The sequence below is a fragment of the Etheostoma spectabile genome, chromosome 5 (assembly GCF_008692095.1).
Source record: "Etheostoma spectabile isolate EspeVRDwgs_2016 chromosome 5, UIUC_Espe_1.0, whole genome shotgun sequence".
NCBI classification, from domain to species: domain Eukaryota; kingdom Metazoa; phylum Chordata; class Actinopteri; order Perciformes; family Percidae; genus Etheostoma; species Etheostoma spectabile.
Genome location: NC_045737.1, coordinates 29,751,624 through 29,770,992, shown reverse-complemented (window position 1 = coordinate 29,770,992; position 19,369 = coordinate 29,751,624). Strand labels below are relative to the sequence as shown.

General features: G+C 43.3%; 1 protein-coding gene across 1 annotated transcript in view; it reads right to left on the bottom strand.

The window, feature by feature from the left end:
• galnt9 (polypeptide N-acetylgalactosaminyltransferase 9) overlaps positions 1-19,369 on the bottom strand; it is a 113,886-nt gene that overhangs the window by 78,509 nt on the left and 16,008 nt on the right. Inside the window, exons 2-3 of the mRNA XM_032516021.1 lie at positions 18,824-19,004; positions 2,942-3,108 (exon numbers count right to left, since the gene is read on the bottom strand). Coding sequence (XP_032371912.1) covers positions 2,942-3,108; positions 18,824-19,004 — 348 coding nt within the window. The remainder of the gene's footprint in view (positions 1-2,941; positions 3,109-18,823; positions 19,005-19,369) is intronic.

Genomic DNA, 19,369 nt, shown 5'->3' with positions numbered 1-19,369 from the left:
GACCCGCGATGACCTCATATTAAACATGCACGACTGGCCCCCGACAACATCAACACGTCGGAGTCATGTACCGCGATGGCAGTGATGACTTTAGCGTCCTGTTTTTCGCTCGCTGCTGTTTTGGACACCGCTTGTACATCACTTTCAATTTTCTACTTCCTCTGGCTGGAGACAACTTTATTTTAATAGCTCTGATGAGTTTCCATGCCTGAGGTGTTATTGTAGCACATTTGGTGAATCTCCAGGGTTTAATTAGTGTGAATGGGCTGCCAACCTTGTGGTTTAAATATCAATGTATCAGACAGTCTTGTTATTTTGCTGATGAAGGTGGTTATTCATAATCAAAGACTCCATTCAAAGCAGGAAAAACTCGCATTTATATGTGAATATTCTTACATTGCTTATTTATTCATTGTTCAGTTGTGCTTTTCACTTTTTTGTAAATGCTTAAACTGGCATTCAATGATTTTGTTAACAAATACAACTTTGACTTATTATTATCAGCTGATGAAGTTGATATGGTGACGCTCGGCTGTAGTCAATACCACCTTTGTCGAGTCCAAGACAAGTCCAAGACCAGGACTAGTTGAGACCAAGTCAAGACCGAGTCCAAACAGGTTTGAGTCCAAGACAAGACCGAGCTCAAAAAGGTTTGAGTACGAGTCAAGACCGAGTCCAGGACAGATTTCTATAACCAAATTTGATTATGGCAGAAATGGCAGACATCTTCATTACATAATAATAATACCTGGACTCGGTCGAGACCAAAAGACATATTTGCCAAGACCAGTGGCAGAGTCCAAGACAAGTCCAAGTCCAAAATACCAGCAAGTCCGAGACAAGTCCAAGACCATAGAAAAACCGCCTTGAGTCCAAGACCGGACTCAAGTACTACAGCCCTGTGGTGAAGGTGTCAGAAACGACACGGATGTGAGTGGTGATAGTGAACCAAAACAGCAACGTTGTAGGCCAATACCTAAAAAAATGAGTTTATAGGTGGTCAAATGTTCTGTAGAGCTGAGGGAAACTACAAGGAAAGATATTTCTCTATTGGTTCATCACTATGAGCAACGCCTCTCACAGTCTTCTAATCCTTTCTTGATGTAAGAATATTGATTATATCTTTGTTGGGAGTAACTACAATAGGTAAGATCCCATCAGCTGATACTCTTTCTCCAGCTTTGGTCAGTAGCTGGGAGAATTCTTCTAGACCAGGGCCACTTGTGGAATACCTGCACAACAGGGACAGGAAGTAGTTCTTTTGGAGATTATGGTCAACTAGTGGCTGTTGGAGCAGTGTTTTACCCTTGATGACGAGCTAGCACGCTACGGTTAGCCACCTCGTCTCTAGTGACGTAGAAAGCCGTGCAGATGTTGAAGAGCTCACCCGGAGACTGAAGACAGAGGACATTCAGAAACCAGGTCTCACTCAAAACACAATGGGGAGTTTTTTTTTCCAAGTTTGTATGCATGTGGAAGACCCCAAATCCTAGAAAAAAATAGTTTTTTATAATATGGGCACTTTAAAGAATTTTTTTTAAAGAATTTTCTGCTTAATAATTCGTTATTATGGAGTTACGCCATGCACTCAAATAATTACATTATAGATCTTGGTGAGAGTTTTTGTTATCATGAAAGTATAGATGCTTGTATAGATTTCTTTTTTATCATATAATAATAGCATGTTATTCTCTCTTGACATCAGTTAGTGATTTTTATGGGGGCCATTATTTGCCCTCAATATTAATTTAGCTTCCAATTCCTATATGTTTTGTGTCTATTGTTGTGTTTTGGTATTTTTCCGTGACGTTATCTGTCCCCTTTTGTACTTGTATATGAAACTTTTTATTTTGCTGTCCCATCTTGACCAGGACTCCCTTGTAGGAGGGATATCGTATCTCAATGAGACCTTTCTGGTTAACTAAAGGGATGCAAAATATGAAACATTAAATACTCTACTAAACTTATGCAGTATTTATAGGGAAAGTAAGGTTGTCCTTCAAAAATCTATTTCAGGAAAACCCTTGTGAGAGTCAAAATGCATGAGACAGACTGACATAATGAGGGGAGGGCTCTGCTTCCTTTCCCTGTCTGTTGACTGGCTTTTAACGGTTCCCTGTTTAAAGGGAGGCAGTTAGAGCCTCAGCGGGGAGCGGAGACGTGCCAGTTGTGACTCCTGCTCGGCCTTCTTTCAGTATGTTATTCATGCGCCCTTTTCCACTGCCAGCCTGAGGGAGGCAGGCCTGTTACTCTGTGCCAAGTGAAGGAGGGCCAAGTGTCGTTTGGAATCTAGTTCATTGTCCCTCCCTCTCCAAACGGGAAAGCTTTTGGGATGTGGAGCTGAGCATCGTCAGCTGCTGTGGACGTCATGGCAAGTGAAGCATTTCCCCACATCGCCATGGAGACAGTAGTATGTAGCAGATTAGGAAAGGACAAGACAAATCCCATCCCTTCTCTTTCCTCCTTTTCTAAGCTATTTTAAAACCCGTTGTTCAACAGTCCACCCTCAGGAGTTCTCTATCCATTCAACTGTTACTCACTTAAACCACACACACAGATCCACAGCCTTTCTGTATGAAACCTTAGCTCACGTACCACCCAGGGTCCTGATAAATAGGGTGACGGCCTCTAGTGAATAAGCAAACCTAAAGCATGAGACAATGATAAACTGCAAGTTCTACTGGTGGCACGTCTTAAAGTCTGAGAGGATACACTTGTAGATGAGAAACAATGAAATATTATGCAAAAAGAAAATGATCAGAAAGATATTGCATCAAACCACCACAGCAACTGGCAAGAACTCAGTGACTACCATCATTCCCTGTCTCAGAGCATTTACACTAAGACACCAGGGATCAGAGACTTGTTGCTAGGAAGTCATTCTTTAAGTGGTGATCCTTCCATCTTTTCATCCTGTTCATAAAGCTGCCAAAGGGCTCACCGCTGTCACTGTTGTCGTCCACCAGGATGATTTCCTTGAGCACGTGTGCGGGGGTGTGGTTGACCACGCTGTGGACGGAGCGCAGGATCACTGACAGGGCCTCGTTCACAAAGATGAAGACCACCGAGATCTGGGGAAGGTCCTCTGCGTACATCAGCTGCTTGCACCTATGCAGATACAGGACAGTTAAGATAATTAGCCGGTGCTCAAACTAGCTGGACTTCTCGTTCATTGAGAAAAACATGTATATGCATTTTTCTGCATGTGAGCTGAAAGCTGACACAACTGACAAGAAATGCTGTATGCCTACTCATTGGCTTTCTTGCTGAGAGATGTATGAGAAGATTAATACCACTAATATCAATCTTCTCATTTGACTCTCCGCAAGATTTATGCCTTGAATCACAGCTATACAAAGAGGTTGTGTAATTATTCCAGCAATACATGTAGCAGATCAAATTTAATAAAATGTCAAAGTGTCAAAAGTTGTAAGAAGGACTGAACCCATTATCAAAATAAATAAATAGAGAGAATCAATCTCTACAGTGTGTATTTATGACACAAACCTTAGAATAGACAATGTGGGAAAGACAGTAAAATGAAGATTTCAAAATCTGGAGCTTTCCTAAAGATCCCTGAAAACCTCGTCTTAATACAAAGTCTTTATGGTGCCTCATGAGCACCTCAAGGACCTCTGTGTGACCACCACCCAACATTGACAGAAACAGTACAAACCTTTCTCACAGCAGACATTTTGACCTGTCATAGCAGGACAGTCACAGGTGGAACCAATGGCATTAACGAGTCACAGGTGGAACCAATGGCATTAACGAGTCACAGGTGGAACCAATGGCATTAACGAGTCACAGGTGGAACCAATGGCATTAACGAGTCACAGGTGGAACCAATGGCATTAACGAGTCACAGGTGGAACCAATGGCATTAACGAGTCACAGGTGGAACCAATGGCATTAACGAGTCACAGGTGGAACCAATGGCATTAACGAGTCACAGGTGGAACCAATGACATTAACGAGTCACAGGTGGAACCAATGGCATTAACGAGTCACAGGTGGAACTAATGGCATTAACGAGTCACAGGTGGAACCAATGACATTAACAAGTCACAGGTGGAACCAATTACATTAACGAGTCACAGGTGGAACCAATGGCATTAACAAGTCACAGGTGGAACCAATGGCATTAACGAGTCACAGGTGGAACCAATGACATTAACGAGTCACAGGTGGAACCAATGGCATTAACGAGTCACAGGTAGAACCAATGACATTAACAAGTCACAAGTGGAACCAATGACATTAACGATGGCTTCCATTCCATCCAGGTGTGCCGGTGAGCATGTGCAGTAGCAGCGCCCTGGAGCCAGCACACCTGCAGTAAATGGGATGCAGACGTAATTATTGTGATTAGTTACACTTGTTTGAAACGTTCACCCAGAAAGGCTTAGACTACGTTTACACGTGGGCTATTTTCATAAACGGACATTTTAGCCTCTCTGTTTGCCACAACACCATCGTGCACAGCTGTCAGTTTTCAGAAAAGTCTTCTGTTACGCGTACCCGTGTATATATGCCGTCAATGCTGTCAAGAGCCCGCCAAACCTCTAGTGTAACGAGAAGCTCAAGCCAACGTTAGCCATTCAGAATCACTTCCTCTCTCGGTTGCCTAGACCTCCAGTTGTCTCAGTTTACATGCAGACGTGCAAACGAAGATTTCCATAATCTCCACTCTGGCCGGAGTTTTTAGAAAGACTCGTTTTCAGAGACAAATTCTCTGTTTGCCTGTAAACAAAAGGCAAAAACTAAGGGAAATGTCTCAGTTTGTAAAAATAACCATGTCCTGTACGTGTAAACAGGACCCATAATGTGTTGAGAAATCACCCTCATCCTTCTACTGGTTGGAGTTTAAGATGCTTTGTCCTCTCACAAATTGAGTAAAACGTTCAGTTTTCAGTTCCCTGAGTGTTTCCATGGGGCAGACAGTACAGTATTCACTCTATAAAACAAAGGGAAGTTTCCTGGATAACTTTTTCTCAGTGCACCAAACCAACAAGGCAAAAAAATAGCACTGTTCTTAGACATCCTTTGATGGCCCCCATCCATTTGATGGTGAAGCTGCAGCTCCCAGACCTGGATATTCTCTATACTGTACTGTACCCTGTTATAGTATCAGTATTTTATAGTTTCAGTGTGGCAGTATAGCTGCCATACTGAAATATGCTGAGCAAAAAGTACATTTCTCCAGGAGAAGAATGTATGTATTTTCATGGTAGTAATACTTGGTGGCACCCACCATATTTGCCAGTATGAAGACAGAGAATATAAGAACATATAATGTCTACAAGTCTTCTAAAAATTATCGAAAAACATATTTACTCACAGCCATAACAAAATGTTTGGACTGCACATTATCACTGTCAATGTATTGTTTATCGTTTCCCAACAATGTCAAAGATGCCCTTAAACTTCTGTTAAATTTAAGAATGTCATACGTCCTGGATGGAGGAAGGAAAAAAAGCCAATGTTTGTCCAGGTAAAAATGATGTTTACCCTCAGAGACCCATCATTTGTCTTTTTTAGGGGGGGGACTGGGGATCTTTAGGAAGAGATAGCAGGTAAACATCAGTGGTATACATCATCTGAAAGCTGGGAAGCTGAAGATTAATGAGATGCAGTCCAGCACGGTGTGTTATCAAGTCCTACATCTGTAACACACATTGTGTTTTGGTTGGGCAGCTGCATTGTCTTCCATTACTAATGGTCACATAGAGAAGCCAGGTCCTGTCACAGTGGTAAATGCAGCAGATTTCAGGCAGCCGAAAGACAAACTGGGTTCACCCTCACCTGCTATGGGAATTCATTCAGCACAGACAAGACAGAGTGAGGCTAGGGGCCCTATCTGGCACCCGGCGCAGCGCGGCGCACGGCCAGACACAACTGTCTTTGCTAGTTTCAGACCGATGCAGTTGTTAATTTCTCGTCCAACACCCTTTTCGTTTAAATAGCAAATGCACCTGCGCCCATTTGTACGCCTATGGGCGTGCTGGTCTTACAGTGAGGTGTGTTCAGGTGCATTCTGGGCATGCTGGTCTTACAGGGAGGTGTGTTCAGTTGCGTTCTGGGCGTTCTGGTCTTACAGGGAGGTGTGTTCAGGTGCATTCTGGGCGTTCTGGTCTTACATTGAGGTGTGTTCAGGTGCATTCTGGGCATGCTGGTCTTACAATGAGGTGTGTTCAGGTGCATTCTGGGCGTTCTGGTCTTACAGGGAGGTGTGTTCAGGTGCCTTCTGGGCATGCTGGTCTTACAGGAAGGTGTGTTCAGGTGCATTTTGGGCCTGCTGGTCTTACAGGGAGGTGTGTTCAGGTGCATTTTGGGCGTGCTGGTCTTACTGGGAGGTGAGTTCAGGTGCATTCTTGGCGTGCTTGTCTTACAGTGAGGTGTGTTCAGGTGCATTCTGGGCATGCTGGTCTTACAGTGAGGTGTGTTCAGGTGCATTCTGGGCGTGTTGGTCTTACAGGGAGGTGTGTTCAGGTGCATTCTGGGCGTGCTGGTCTTACAGGGAGGTGTGATCAGGTGCATTCTGGGCAGTCTGGTCTTACATGAGGTGTGTTCAGGTGCATTCTGGGCGTTCTGGTCTTACAGGGAGGTGTGATCAGGTGCATTTGGGCGTTCTGGTCTTACAAATGAGGTGTGTTCAGGTGCATTCTGGGCGTGCTGGTCTTACAGGAGGTGTGTTCAGGTGCATTTGGGCGTGCTGGTCTTACAGGGAGGTGTTCAGGTGCATTCTGGCATGCTTGGTCTTACAGGAAGGTGTGTTCAGGTGCATTTGGGCTGCTGGTCTTACAGGAGGTGGTTCAGGTGCATTCTGGGCGTGTTGGTCTTACAGTGGAGGTGTGTTCAGGTGCATTCTGGGCTGCTGGTCTTACAGGAGGTGTGTTCAGGTGCATTCTGGGCTGTGGTCTTACAGTGAGGTGTGTTCAGGTGCATTCTGGGCGTGTGGTCTTACAGGGAGGTGTGTTCAGGTGCATTCTGGGCATGCTGGTCTTACGTGGAGGTGTGTTCAGGTGCATTCTGGGCGTGTGGTCTTACAGGGAGTGTGTTCAGGTGCATTCTGGGCATGTGGTCTTACGGGAGGTGTGTTCAGGTGCATTCTGGGCGTGCTGGTCTTACAGGGAGGTGTGTTCAGGTGCATTCTGGGCATGTTGGTCTTACAGGAGGTGTGTTCAGGTGCATTCGGGCGTGTGGTCTTACAGGGAGGTGTGTTCAGGTGCATTCTGGGCATGCTGGTCTTACGTGAGGTGTGTTCAGGTGCATTCTGGGCGTGTGGTCTTACAGGGAGTGTGTTCAGGTGCATTCTGGGCGTGTGGTCTTACGGGAGGTGTGTTCAGGTGTATTCTGGGCGTGCTGGTCTTACAGGGAGGTGTGTTCAGGTGCATTCTGGGTGTGTGGTCTTACAGGGAGGTGTGTTCAGGTGCATTCTGGGCGTGTGGTCTTACAGGAGGTGTGTTCAGGTGCATTCTGGGTGCTGGCTTACAGGAGGTGTGTTCAGGTGCATTCTGGGCGTGTGGTCTTACAGGGAGGTGTGTTCAGGTGCATTCTGGGCTGTGGTCTTACAGTGAGGTGTGTTCAGGTGCATTCTGGGCTGCTGGTCTTACAGTGAGGTGTGTTCAGGTGCATTCTGGGTGTGTTGGTCTTACAGGGAGGTGTGTTCAGGTGCATTCTGGGCGTGTTGGTCTTACAGGGAGGTGTGTTCAGGTGCATTCTGGGCGTGATTAATCGTTTTCCAATCAAAATCGCAATTTAGAAGAATGCAATCAGCTAATTTTGAAGATCGGTATCAATTGAATGTAAAATATTTAGTTGAATGTTTGGTGTTTGACATCAAACATTGGATTCAATATTTTGTATTCCTCTTTTCATTATTATATTACATATTAATATATATGTCATAAGATAAATGCTGGAATAATGTTACACACCACATATTGTTGACAGAAATGTCCTATTTCCAGTGGATCTTTCATTTATTACTTTATTTAGCATGATCCAAGAAGGTTCAACATGTAGCAAAAAAAAACCGCAAATCAAATCTTAATCACAATATCTGGCAGGAAAATTGCAATTAGATTTTTTCCCCAAAGTAGTTTAGCCCTTTTGCCTTCACTGACACAATCAGGACCCTGGCTAATGTTAGAATCACCTAAATACAAAAAAATGGAGATGAGTAACAACCAGGTGTAAGGCCAAATATGGTCAAAACCTGGCTAACACGCAAAAAAATCCATCTTGTAACCTGTGAGCTCTCTCACCATCCATCTTGCCTCATTCTCTTGATCTCACACAGTACACGGGCGCCATGGTAACCTATTGTAAATGTGTGTGATTGGAATCCTTCTTCATGTTGCCACTGACACAATAAAAGAAATGAACTGTACACTACTACGCCATGCAAATGAATATACATTACAGTGGATGCACTTGGCCTGTCTAAATGTCTCTCGGAGTGTCACACTCAGGGCCTGAAATTAACCCCCGACCACCCGCCACATGCGGCTGAATTTTGCGGGTACTGCTGTCATTCTACCTGCCACATTGGCAGGTAGCCAATGAGAATGGAGTGATTCAGACGGTAACTATTAGTAAGCAGGGTACGCAGTTGCTGACAGGCCCGGACCAATCAGGGGCCTGCATCACTGGAAGACATTGATTGAACGCCAGTTGCACACAGAGGGACACAACGCAGCACACACACACGCATGCAAAAGATTTCAAATAAAAATATGACTGTGTAAATCCTCCATCATAATAGCAAGGCACAAAGGTCCAAACGCGCCTTTTCTGGCCCCCTATCGTATTTTAATTACTCGCAACAATCCCAGCAGTCCCAGATGCAGCCACTGACCAATCAGGAGTGAGAACTCCTTGTTTCTGATATGAAGACGAGACATGTGTGACTCAAACATCTCACATTTACCAACAAAACGTACAGCGAAAGACGTCCTGCCAACCTGGAGACATTTTAACATCAATGTACACTGTGACAGTTTTTCACTATAAAGTCGCTGAAAGCGGCTGCTGTTTCAGTCCTTGCTCTCATGCGGGTTGCTCCGTTCCCCCCCCCCCCCCCGCGACTGATGCACGCACAAACACACACACACACACACACACACACACACATCACTGTGGATGCAAATGAAATGTACAGGATGAAATAAATTGAGGACAGCTACATCATTTTAGGTGCAATGATGAGTTAAAGTCCAATAAGTCCTTTATCAAACTGTATGAATGTGTGTCCTAGCCCAGGATAGGAAATTATGACTTTTTGCTGGATACTCAAGGCAACCCCCCCCCCCCCCCCCAACCCCCCCCACCCCACTACTACATGATGCACATGATGATGGCGCAATGTCTACGAGTAGGCTATCATGAATAGGACAGGATGTAGTTCTCATAGAGAAACAGCAATTGCTGTTTTCACCTTTTATGAGGCAAAAAATGGCTGGTGAAAAGTGACAGTGGCAGGTGGACTTTTTAAATCCACCTGCCACCGGCCACTGTGGCATCCTGTTGCTCTCCTCTGCTAATAATGTGTCAAACGCCCTTGTCACTTACAGTAAAACACATTGTTTTTTTCACAGACATACTGTGGCTTTGAAGACAAAAATAACACTGTTGACTGGACGGAAGCACTTAGCTGATTCCTATGGCAACTGTGAACACACACACACACAACACAAGCACACGTACACACACACACATTTTCTTTCCGCGCCGCTCCAATTAGCCTCCAAAGGCACCAGCTAAGAAACGCATCTGACGTGCTCCTGCCTTTGTTTCTCCATGTTTTCACATGTCTTATTCAGCAGTGCTGACTCATTATGTAGGGATAATGAGGTGGTTATTGTAATTGTGGTTGAATTATTTACAAGATATTTTGGCTGTACTGAAACACTTGTAGTATTGTTTTTCATTAGAATATCAAATTGACATGAATCAACTATAGTGTAAACAAATCTATGCGTTTCGTTTAGCTTTGGTAGACCCTGCCAAACATCAGGGCCGAGTGTTGAAGACAGTGACATATTGCATTTGCCAGGTGAGATACCAGTCACGCAAGACATATTAATGAGACAGTGTATTGATTTGTCAAAATGAATCAGTCTCACGTGCTATCACAGATTATTAGATGTGATAGAGGCAACGAGAGAGGCTGAAATCCAGTCTTGAAAATCTGCACTCATCATTTTTCTATCAAAAATTAGGGATTCTACAGAAAAGATCAATTGTGCAATGTCTTAATTCTGCATACTGAAGGACATGAAATTAAAACCTCAGCTTTATGTAACCGTGGTGATGTTTTTTGGTTTGTTTTTACCAGTTGGCTGTGTAGTCATATTTTTAGATATCCAACTTGGCCGTGTTGGTATCAAAGTCAGAATTCTGCTACCTTGAACACGGTTTGTTGAAAGACAGCACGGTCGCTGCTCTTCCACCCTTGCTGTGAGCCATCTGAGCTCTACCGGTGCCCTGATACCCCGGTGAACTGCGATGTCAGCTTGAGTCAGCAGCATCCATGGGGTCAGGCCGCAGGAGGACGCTTACGCAGCAGATGGATCCCAGCATGGCGCTAAAGTTACATCCTCCTCTCTCCACCCATCGGAACCCTCTTTGTTCCCTACAGCCGATGATGTGTGTGTGTGTGTGTGTGTGTGTGTGTGTGCATGTGTGCATGCTAGCAGGTTCTCACCTTTCAACAATGAGAATTGGCGAAGAAGGAACTCACAATTGTGTAGGACGACACAACAGATGGTATCTTATTTACTCGTGAAATTACAGCATATAGTAAATGCTTTTCATAGCACCATGGATGACAATTTTTAACTTTACATTACATTTTTTTACTTTGCACATCTTTCTAATACACCATAACAGGTCAAGGGACTCTTGTCACGTCAACATCTGTTGTAAATAAATCCCCTGCAAATTGAGTTGGTTGCATTTAATATTCATTTTCTCAGAATTTAAACTTATTCTACTCATACTCTGCTTTGTGTTTTTAGTTAAATTTCTAAACTTTGAAAGTTAAAAGACGACGTGACATGACAGTGTTAATTCTTCTATAAATACATATATTGTCAAGTGTAAAGTACATACATTTGCATAGTATTACATACAATAAGCATAGTATTACTGTAACCAGACAAGATTTATGGTTAATTAGCTAGCTACATGTTTGTAGCTAAAAGTTGACTATTTACACATCAAACAGATATGGAACAACATTATATTTTATTTGTGTCGTGTTAGTTGCAACCAGATAAATGTAAGTCTTATTTCTTATTTTTTAATTTTCAAAATATTCTGCCTGAATCAATGCGGCAACAGTGCAAAGTTCAGTCCAACTTGTAAGGTGGTTGTGATATAAAACAGGTGCCTGAGAAGCGCTCATACATCTTCATTCATTTAATTTCTTACATGCCTCCTTAACTTAATATTGGCATTGATTAATGCATAGAGATAACAGTCTCACTGGCCAAGTAGGCTGGTGCTTGCTGTGCTGGACTGGGAAAGCTTGATGTCATGCACTGTTATCAATCACTTCCATTACCGCAGCCCACATGCATTTGACAGCAGAGGTAATAAAAGGCAAACTAAGCCACAGAGAGTGTTTGTGATGGAGCACGCTGCGTACGTCTATCTATACTTTAAGCCCTGCTCCCGCGCTCTATTCCTAAGAGTAAATGCACAAGTGTTTTGATTGATAACCCCTCCACTGTATCATTTCAGTTCTTTCCCGTGCATTTATGCTCTCCCTCAGCAACTCCTTTGTTCCCTCTCACAGCTTCCTCTATTGCCTCTCTCAATCTGCCTTGCCAGGTCTATAAATACAATGACAAATCTGGCAGTGAGTTGAAGAGGAGAATTTTTTTGTTGCACCGCGGCACTCTTTTGCACAGACAAGACGTGGCAACTGTGCAGGACAAATGAATGTATATATTTCACTCTTGTTGGGTTCTACGACTAGTGGAGACGCTGCGTTCAATGAACATCACCTGAGTTATGTCTTGAAAATGTCAGAGGGGGCAAAGTAGCCTCGTCACTTCTAGTTGAGATGTGGTGTGAGGCTGGATTTCAGTGTCTAGATCGTAAAGTGATATTGTAGTTTCATTGCCCTAGTTACTGGATCCAATTTGGGGCATCGCTCAGGCTTAAATTTGTACCTTTCTGCTGCAGCGGGGAAGCCTTGTAAAGCCGTAACAAGATGAGCGATCTACTTATCTGTTTGTAATGGGCCTGAGCTCACTGGCCGGCGCTCATAATTTGACCTGGAACAAGCTTTGACAGAAACAGAGCGCCAGATGAAGATCTATTCCAATCACACCTCCCCTTTTCTCCTCCTTCCCCTCCACCGGGCTGCTGCCCCGGCTGCTCCCACGGACTTTTTACCCGCCGGCCGATCTTATTTGCTGTGAAATTTCACATTAACCTCCAATAACCCATGCATTGCAGGCAAGACCAAAGCAACTTTCCAATCCCCGAGCACTCCTCTCAGAAAGATAATCGTTCGCCTTGTCATTTCTCCATCCCCCCCTCCCCACCCCCCATCCAGGAGATAAACTCTAGCACTGGAAAGAGCAACAATTTCAGCAGGAGCTCCTGAGACCTTACGATCCCATTCTGCAGTATCAGACGCTTAGGAGATGAGGTAACTCTGTTTCTTTAGCCTCCTGCTCTGGTTATCACCCGCCCACAGGCAGACAAGCACATGTCCAAGGGTCCTTGGGCTTAAATATAGTTTCGGATTTAACTATTTTGGGCAAAATAGAAATTAAATATTTGACAGAGTGACAATAAAGATACAGGTGCGATCAGGAGTAAGTGAATACAAGTCCCCTTGGAGGAGGATATCTGGCAGGTGAAAAGCCGGTGTGATGTCTTGAATTGCATTTTTCTATTTAAAAGTGACACAATACACACTTAACATCGTTGTGTTTATTTTGTGGGCATCGGTAATCTTAGCAGCTCGCCTGCCATTGTTGTTTTTCTCTCCACAGCGGCTTGATGAGATGTTATCATACGTAAGCCTCCCAAGGACAGCGAATGGCAGGCTCAGAGTCACCATAATATCGAGCCTACTTAAGTCCCTTGGTCTCGCAGTTGAAAATGACACTTGCAGAAGTGAAGGGCAGAAGAGAGAAATACAGACTGGCGGGCGGTGAAAGGGGATTATAGGTTTTTTCTCAATTGCGACCGCAATGATTATGAATTGGTTTTGCCGCAGACAGGCAGGTTTGAAAAGAGAGAGTCTAGAGAATGTGCAGCTCGTTCAATCATGGCGATGTACTTTGCTTCCCTGAAGTTATCAAAGTCCTCTGCTCAATGACTCATGTTCAATTAAAAGCCCATTAGACAGGAAGTGACTGGATCCTGCATTTAACCTCACTTCTACAGTGCTGCAGTCACCTTTTTGCCCACAGGACATACTTACGGAATCAGAAATAGAAATGAGTCTTTCATACTGTATGAGGCAGAGAACTGCTTTAAACTGAGCCAAATGGGTGAAAGCCCCTGAAAGTCTTCATGGGTGCCACAACAATGCTGGCGGGGAACTTTGTTGTTTTCCCATTTTCTTCGCTTGCAGGCTAAATGTTTCTCTTTAAGGTCATAAACATGGTGCTTTTAATGCTTTATATAGACCTTAGGGTCCCCTAATACGTATCGAAGTATCTTTATATAGACCTTAGTGGTCCCTAATACTGTATCTGAAGTTTCTTTATATAGACCTTAGTGGTCCCTAATACTGGATCGGAAGTCTCTTTATATAGACCTTAGGGTCCCTAAACGTATCTAAAAGTCTCTTTATATTAGACCTTAGGGCCCTAATACTGTATCTGAAGTCTCTTTTATATAGACCTTAGGTCCCTCAATACTGCATCTGAAGTCTCTTTTATAGGACCTTAGTGGTCCCCTAATACTGTATTTTGAAGTCTCTTTTATAAGCCTTAGTGGGTCCCTAATACTGTATTGAAGTCTCTTTTATATAGACCTTGGTGGTCCCTAATACTGTATCTGAAGTCTCTTTTATATAGCCCTTAGGGGTCCCCTAATACTGTATCTGAAGTCTCTTATATAGACCTTAGTGGTCCCTATACTGTATCGGAAGTTCTTTATGTAGACCTTAGTGTCCCTAATACTGTACTGAAGTTCTTTTATATAGACCTTAGAGGTCCCCTAATACTGTATCTGAAGTCTCTTTATATAGACCTTGAGGTCCCCTAATACTGTATCTGAAGTCTCTTTTATATAGACTAGGGTCCCCTAATACTGTATCTGAAGTCTCTTTTATATAGACCTTAGAGGTCCCCTAATACTGTATCTGAAGTCTCTTTTATATAGACCTTAGAGGTCCCCTAATACTGTATCTGAAGTCTCTTTTATATAGACCTTAGAGGTCCCTAATACTGTATCTGAGGTCTCTTTTATATAGACCTTAGTGGTCCCTAATACTGTATTGAGGTCTCTTTTATATAGACCTTAGTGGTCCCTAATACTGTATTGAGGTCTCTTTTATACAGACCTTAGTGGTCCCTAATACTGTATCTGAGGTCTCTTTATATAGACCTTAGTGGTCCCTAATACTGTATCTGAAGTCTCTTTTATATAGACCTTAGTGGTCCCCTAATACTGTATCTGAAGTCTCTTTTATATAGACCTTAGTGGTCCCCTAATACTGTATCTGAAGTCTCTTTTACATAGACCTTAGTGGTCCCCTAATACTGTATCTGAAGTCTCTTTATATAGACCTTACTGGTCCCTAATACTGTATCTGAAGTCTCTTTTATATAGAGCTCAGTGGTCCCCTAATACTGTATCTGAAGTCTCTTTTATATAGACCTTAGTGGTCCCCCAATACTGTATCTGAAGTCTCTTTTATATAGACCTTTGTGGTCCCTAATACTGTATCTGAAGTCTCTTTTATATAGAGCTCAGTGGTCCCCTAATACTGTATCTGAAGTCTCTTTTATATAGACCTTAGTGGTCCCTAATACTGTATCTGAAGTCTCTTTTATATAGACCTTAGTGGTCCCTAATACTGTATCTGAATTCTCTTTTATATAGACCTTAGTGGTCCCTAATACTGTATCTGAATTCTCTTTTATATAGATCTTAGTGGTCCCTAATACTGTATCTGAAGTCTCTTTTATATAGACCTTAGTGGTCCCTAATACTGTATCTAAAGTCTCTTTACCATAGGCAGGCTTGGGGAACTCATATTAATGTGCTTCAATGAATGTAAAATGCTGCTTCAATGACATAACCAGAAAAGGCACCAAGAAAAACATATTTGCACATTTGCACTGCATTGATTTCTATTGAGCTTAAACAAATGTACTCAATCTTTATCATAGAATGGACCGATTGAATAGATTCCATGGACTGAAGCTTTGCCTTGTTTGACACAACATGTCTTGTTTGCCCTCAGACGCTTTATAGTGTTTTTTTAATTTGGCTATAAAACGTATTCTGTAGATCAGAAACACGTGATGTATTATTGCCTAGACACGGAGATCAAGAAGTGTATGATCACAAGGCTGCAGAATCTACTCACAGCCTGTGAAAATAGCTCTAAATCCATACCCCATTTAAAACCAAAAACAATCACTTCATCAAACCCCCAACACTCTCTTCCCTTTTGTCTTACTTAGGTCCCTTTTTCTTGTTGATTAAAAGAAAAGGAATTTCCTTAAACCCCTCCAATCCAGAGGCACTCTCAGCTGACTTTATTAATTAGCAAGCTCCCTTTTTGCTCACGCTCCTCCTCCCGTTCCACTCTTGTTTAATTTTTCTGGGCGTGAAAAGAGCTCGGAACAAAGCAGCGTGGATGAAATGAATTGTTATCCCCGCTAAAGCCCTCAGAAATCTCTCTTGGCCGTCATATTTCCTCTCAGTGTGTCTGCCTATCCCCATTGTTCTTTGACACTGTGTGATATGAACGCCACTGGCAGCCATCTCCTGCACTCCGGCACTCACTCTATCACAGCTGTAGTTCACTTATTAAATATAAAATGTATTTTAAAAGGGGCATTAAGGCTGCTTGCTGGGTGTCCACTGGGCCTCTTTCATAAAACATTGTTATTCATAATTCCTTTCATTGCAACTGTATAACATAGCTGTCTAACCATCGCCATCATCTTGACTTTGTCCTTTCATGTTGGGATTAAGCGTGTCTAAAGTCATTGTCTTATGTGTGACTCCCCATGGCCGAGGCCCCGAGATGCCCTGTGGCTAAACTGACTGTACTGTAATGACAGAGGAGAAAAGGAAGAATTAAGTGGAGTTAGGCAATAAGACAGATGAAGTAGATCAAAAGTATCAAACAGGAAGTAAAGGCAGCTTGTGCAGAGGGAGACTCGAGAGGCATCATTACGATGTGCATTGCGAGACACAAATTTTAGATGAAGAAACCTCAAACATAACTGACAGAAAAGGACAAACGCAGTACAGTATAAGTGTCTATAAAATTACTGTATCACAGTTTATCACAGTATCTTTTCTCAAATACTTTATGTTTAACGGCCACCCAGCTCTGTTCAAATGTCTGACTGGAGAAATATGGAAGAGGGTACAGTTCCTTTTGTAGTAAAAAGACAATGTCAATGTCAATTTGAAAAATCTAATCTCACCAAAATGTATCTCTTGTATAATTCTGTCCAGTGGGGTTGATAAGACAACTAGCAACAAAACATGCTATACATCCTGGTCTCACAGACCACGACGTCTTACCACCGCATTACATGGTGGTAATGTGTTCAAATATTGGCACCACAGAAACAATTTAGGTTCAGGCAACATAACTACTTGGTTATGTTTAGTATAATATCATGCTTTGGGTTAAAATAAGTATATTTGTTAAGTAACATAAGTTAAAGGTGCATTGTGACTTCCTGTATGGTTTCAGCACAATTTCATTTTTGTCTCAGATCAATAAGAGATGCCTACAATTGTCAAATTGTAGGCATGTCTTCTTGATCCCCCGCCCCTCCCCACCCACGAATATACTGTGAAAAACCCCGGTCTCGGGAGACCATACAGGGGTCGTAAACACTAGAGGCACAGGCTGTGCACCAAAACACAACAAACCACGTTCAAGCCAATCACTCTCTCATACAACTCACGTTCCTCAATCAGCTCTGCTCCCTGCCCCCGACCCCCATTATGTGCATGCACACTAATCCCCAACCCCTCCCCCAAACATCTTGTCTGTGTTTGGCTGGAGTGGTTTGTTGTGTTTTGGTGCACAGCCTGTGCCTCTAGTGTTTGTTTGACATTCACGAGCCCTGTGATTTTTCACAGGGAATTCAGGGGGTTGGGGAGGGAGGGGAGGGGCAGCTAATGGATCAAGGTGAGAGGCCTACAATTTGAGACACAACTGAACTTGCGCTGAAACCATACAGAAACTCATAGTACACCTTTAAGGATGTTGCGTATAAAAGTCATTGTTAACTTTTGGTTTTAAACGACCTCCTCCCTGGGCGGACTTTATCACAGGCCTGTGTTGAACCAGGGAATTTGTGTATTCACCACGACAAGGATCTTAACTGACTGTCTCTGTGGTGTCGGCAGGTAAATTTAACACATTATGTGCCACACCCAGACATCATGAGGTCGTTTCACATATTGCTGTGGGATCAGGCTGTCGCTAGCACAGGTCAAAGCCGTCCCTCAAGAGTCTCCCTAGTAAGGAGGCACAGAGGAGTAGCAATGATTCATATTTATATTTGCACGTTTCATCAGGGGCGCTGGGGAGCACATGGACTACTCTTTTGAACACAGCAGGGGTCGCAGACAATTTCTCCAAAACCATTTCAAAATAATGCCAACTGTTGTGAAATGAAAGCCAAATGTGACAGCAGCGTAATTGTTTGAATTGTGTTTGTATGCTAAAACCAATTATTATTTTCAATAGATGAATGCACTGCTCTGTAATGTCATTTTGGGTTGATGCAAATTTACAACGTGCCATGTTTCACTGGGAAGCTGGGGGCGGCCAGCGCAAAACGAATGTCATAAACCGCCAGGTGGACAGGAATGTCCCCCGCTGGAAGCCATTAAATTAACAAGGGCGACATTTGCATTTGCAAGTCTTGAATAAAGATGAAGACATTAGGAAGATATACAGCACCTTCAAATAAAGAGTTAAACGCTATGTCGGGGGCCATGTTGCATTGGTCTTAAGAGAACCATCCAGCATTCTGTCCCTGAAATCTGGACAAGACACAGCAAACTCAACAAGTCTCATTTAGTGCATGCACTGCATACATTTAGAAGTAAATATCTGATTCTCTCATATTTATCCTAATAGGAATTAAACTCTGTTGGCGAATTGTGGAGGAGAAGCTTTACAGACATTACTGACTAGCAAAAGGTTAAAATAGCATAAGTGTGCCATGCACTTTTGACCTGGTCTGAGTCTGCAGGAAGTTGTTGTAAATTCCAATAATCCTCAACACCACAATTTAACGGCACAGTTTATGATTTCTGGCACACCTTGTATTGAAACTCTGCTTCTATTTTGGCACAGTAGAATCCAAAGAAATGCCATAAGGAAGAAGGAGAGGGGGAAAAAACACTGTGCGCTTGATGAAAATGCCAGTTCCCAGGAAAAAGTCTGACTGTACATTGTGTGCTTGCATAAAAATAGAGCCCGTCAACTGCAGCAGGGATTAAACTGGCAAACATTGCAGGTACAAGTCTTTCGAACATCACACAGTCCTGCCAGAGGGAAACAGGTGTAGAGTGGTAGTTGGAAGGAGAATGTACATGACAGAAAACGAGAAGAAACAGAAGGTGGACATACTTTTTCGGCCTGTAGTCGGGGATGCTCCTGTCCAGGGAGATGCGGTCACTGAGCTGAGCGTTGTAGCCGTACTCCTCGTATTTCCCCTCGGCATCATGGCTGTCCTCTCCCAGAGTGGCAGCAGCCCCCCCCTGGCCAAGGCCTCCGGGTCCCTCAACTAGCCCCATGGGCTTCGCCAAACCTGCCAAGCAAATGACATAACAGAGAGACAATCATGCAGATGTACATGGCCATGGGTAGAGCCACACACACACACACACACAGAGAACAGGGAGAGACAGGTGAGAAGAGAGGCAATGTGAAGGGGCAGCTGATCGACATTCTCTAGCAGTGTGAGGAGTCTGGTGTATGGCAGCTCCGAGACCCAGCGGGGCTCATCCACAGGGCATCATTACACTGTCTGTCACTGAAAACGTTGCTAAACATCCACATGGACACGGGTGTCACAGAAGCTGAGCAATACAGTGGTGAGAGGGTAAAGAGAATTTATAGTTCAAAACGGTAAGCTGGGGTGGAAGTAATTATGTGTACTCTCATTACTGTAAA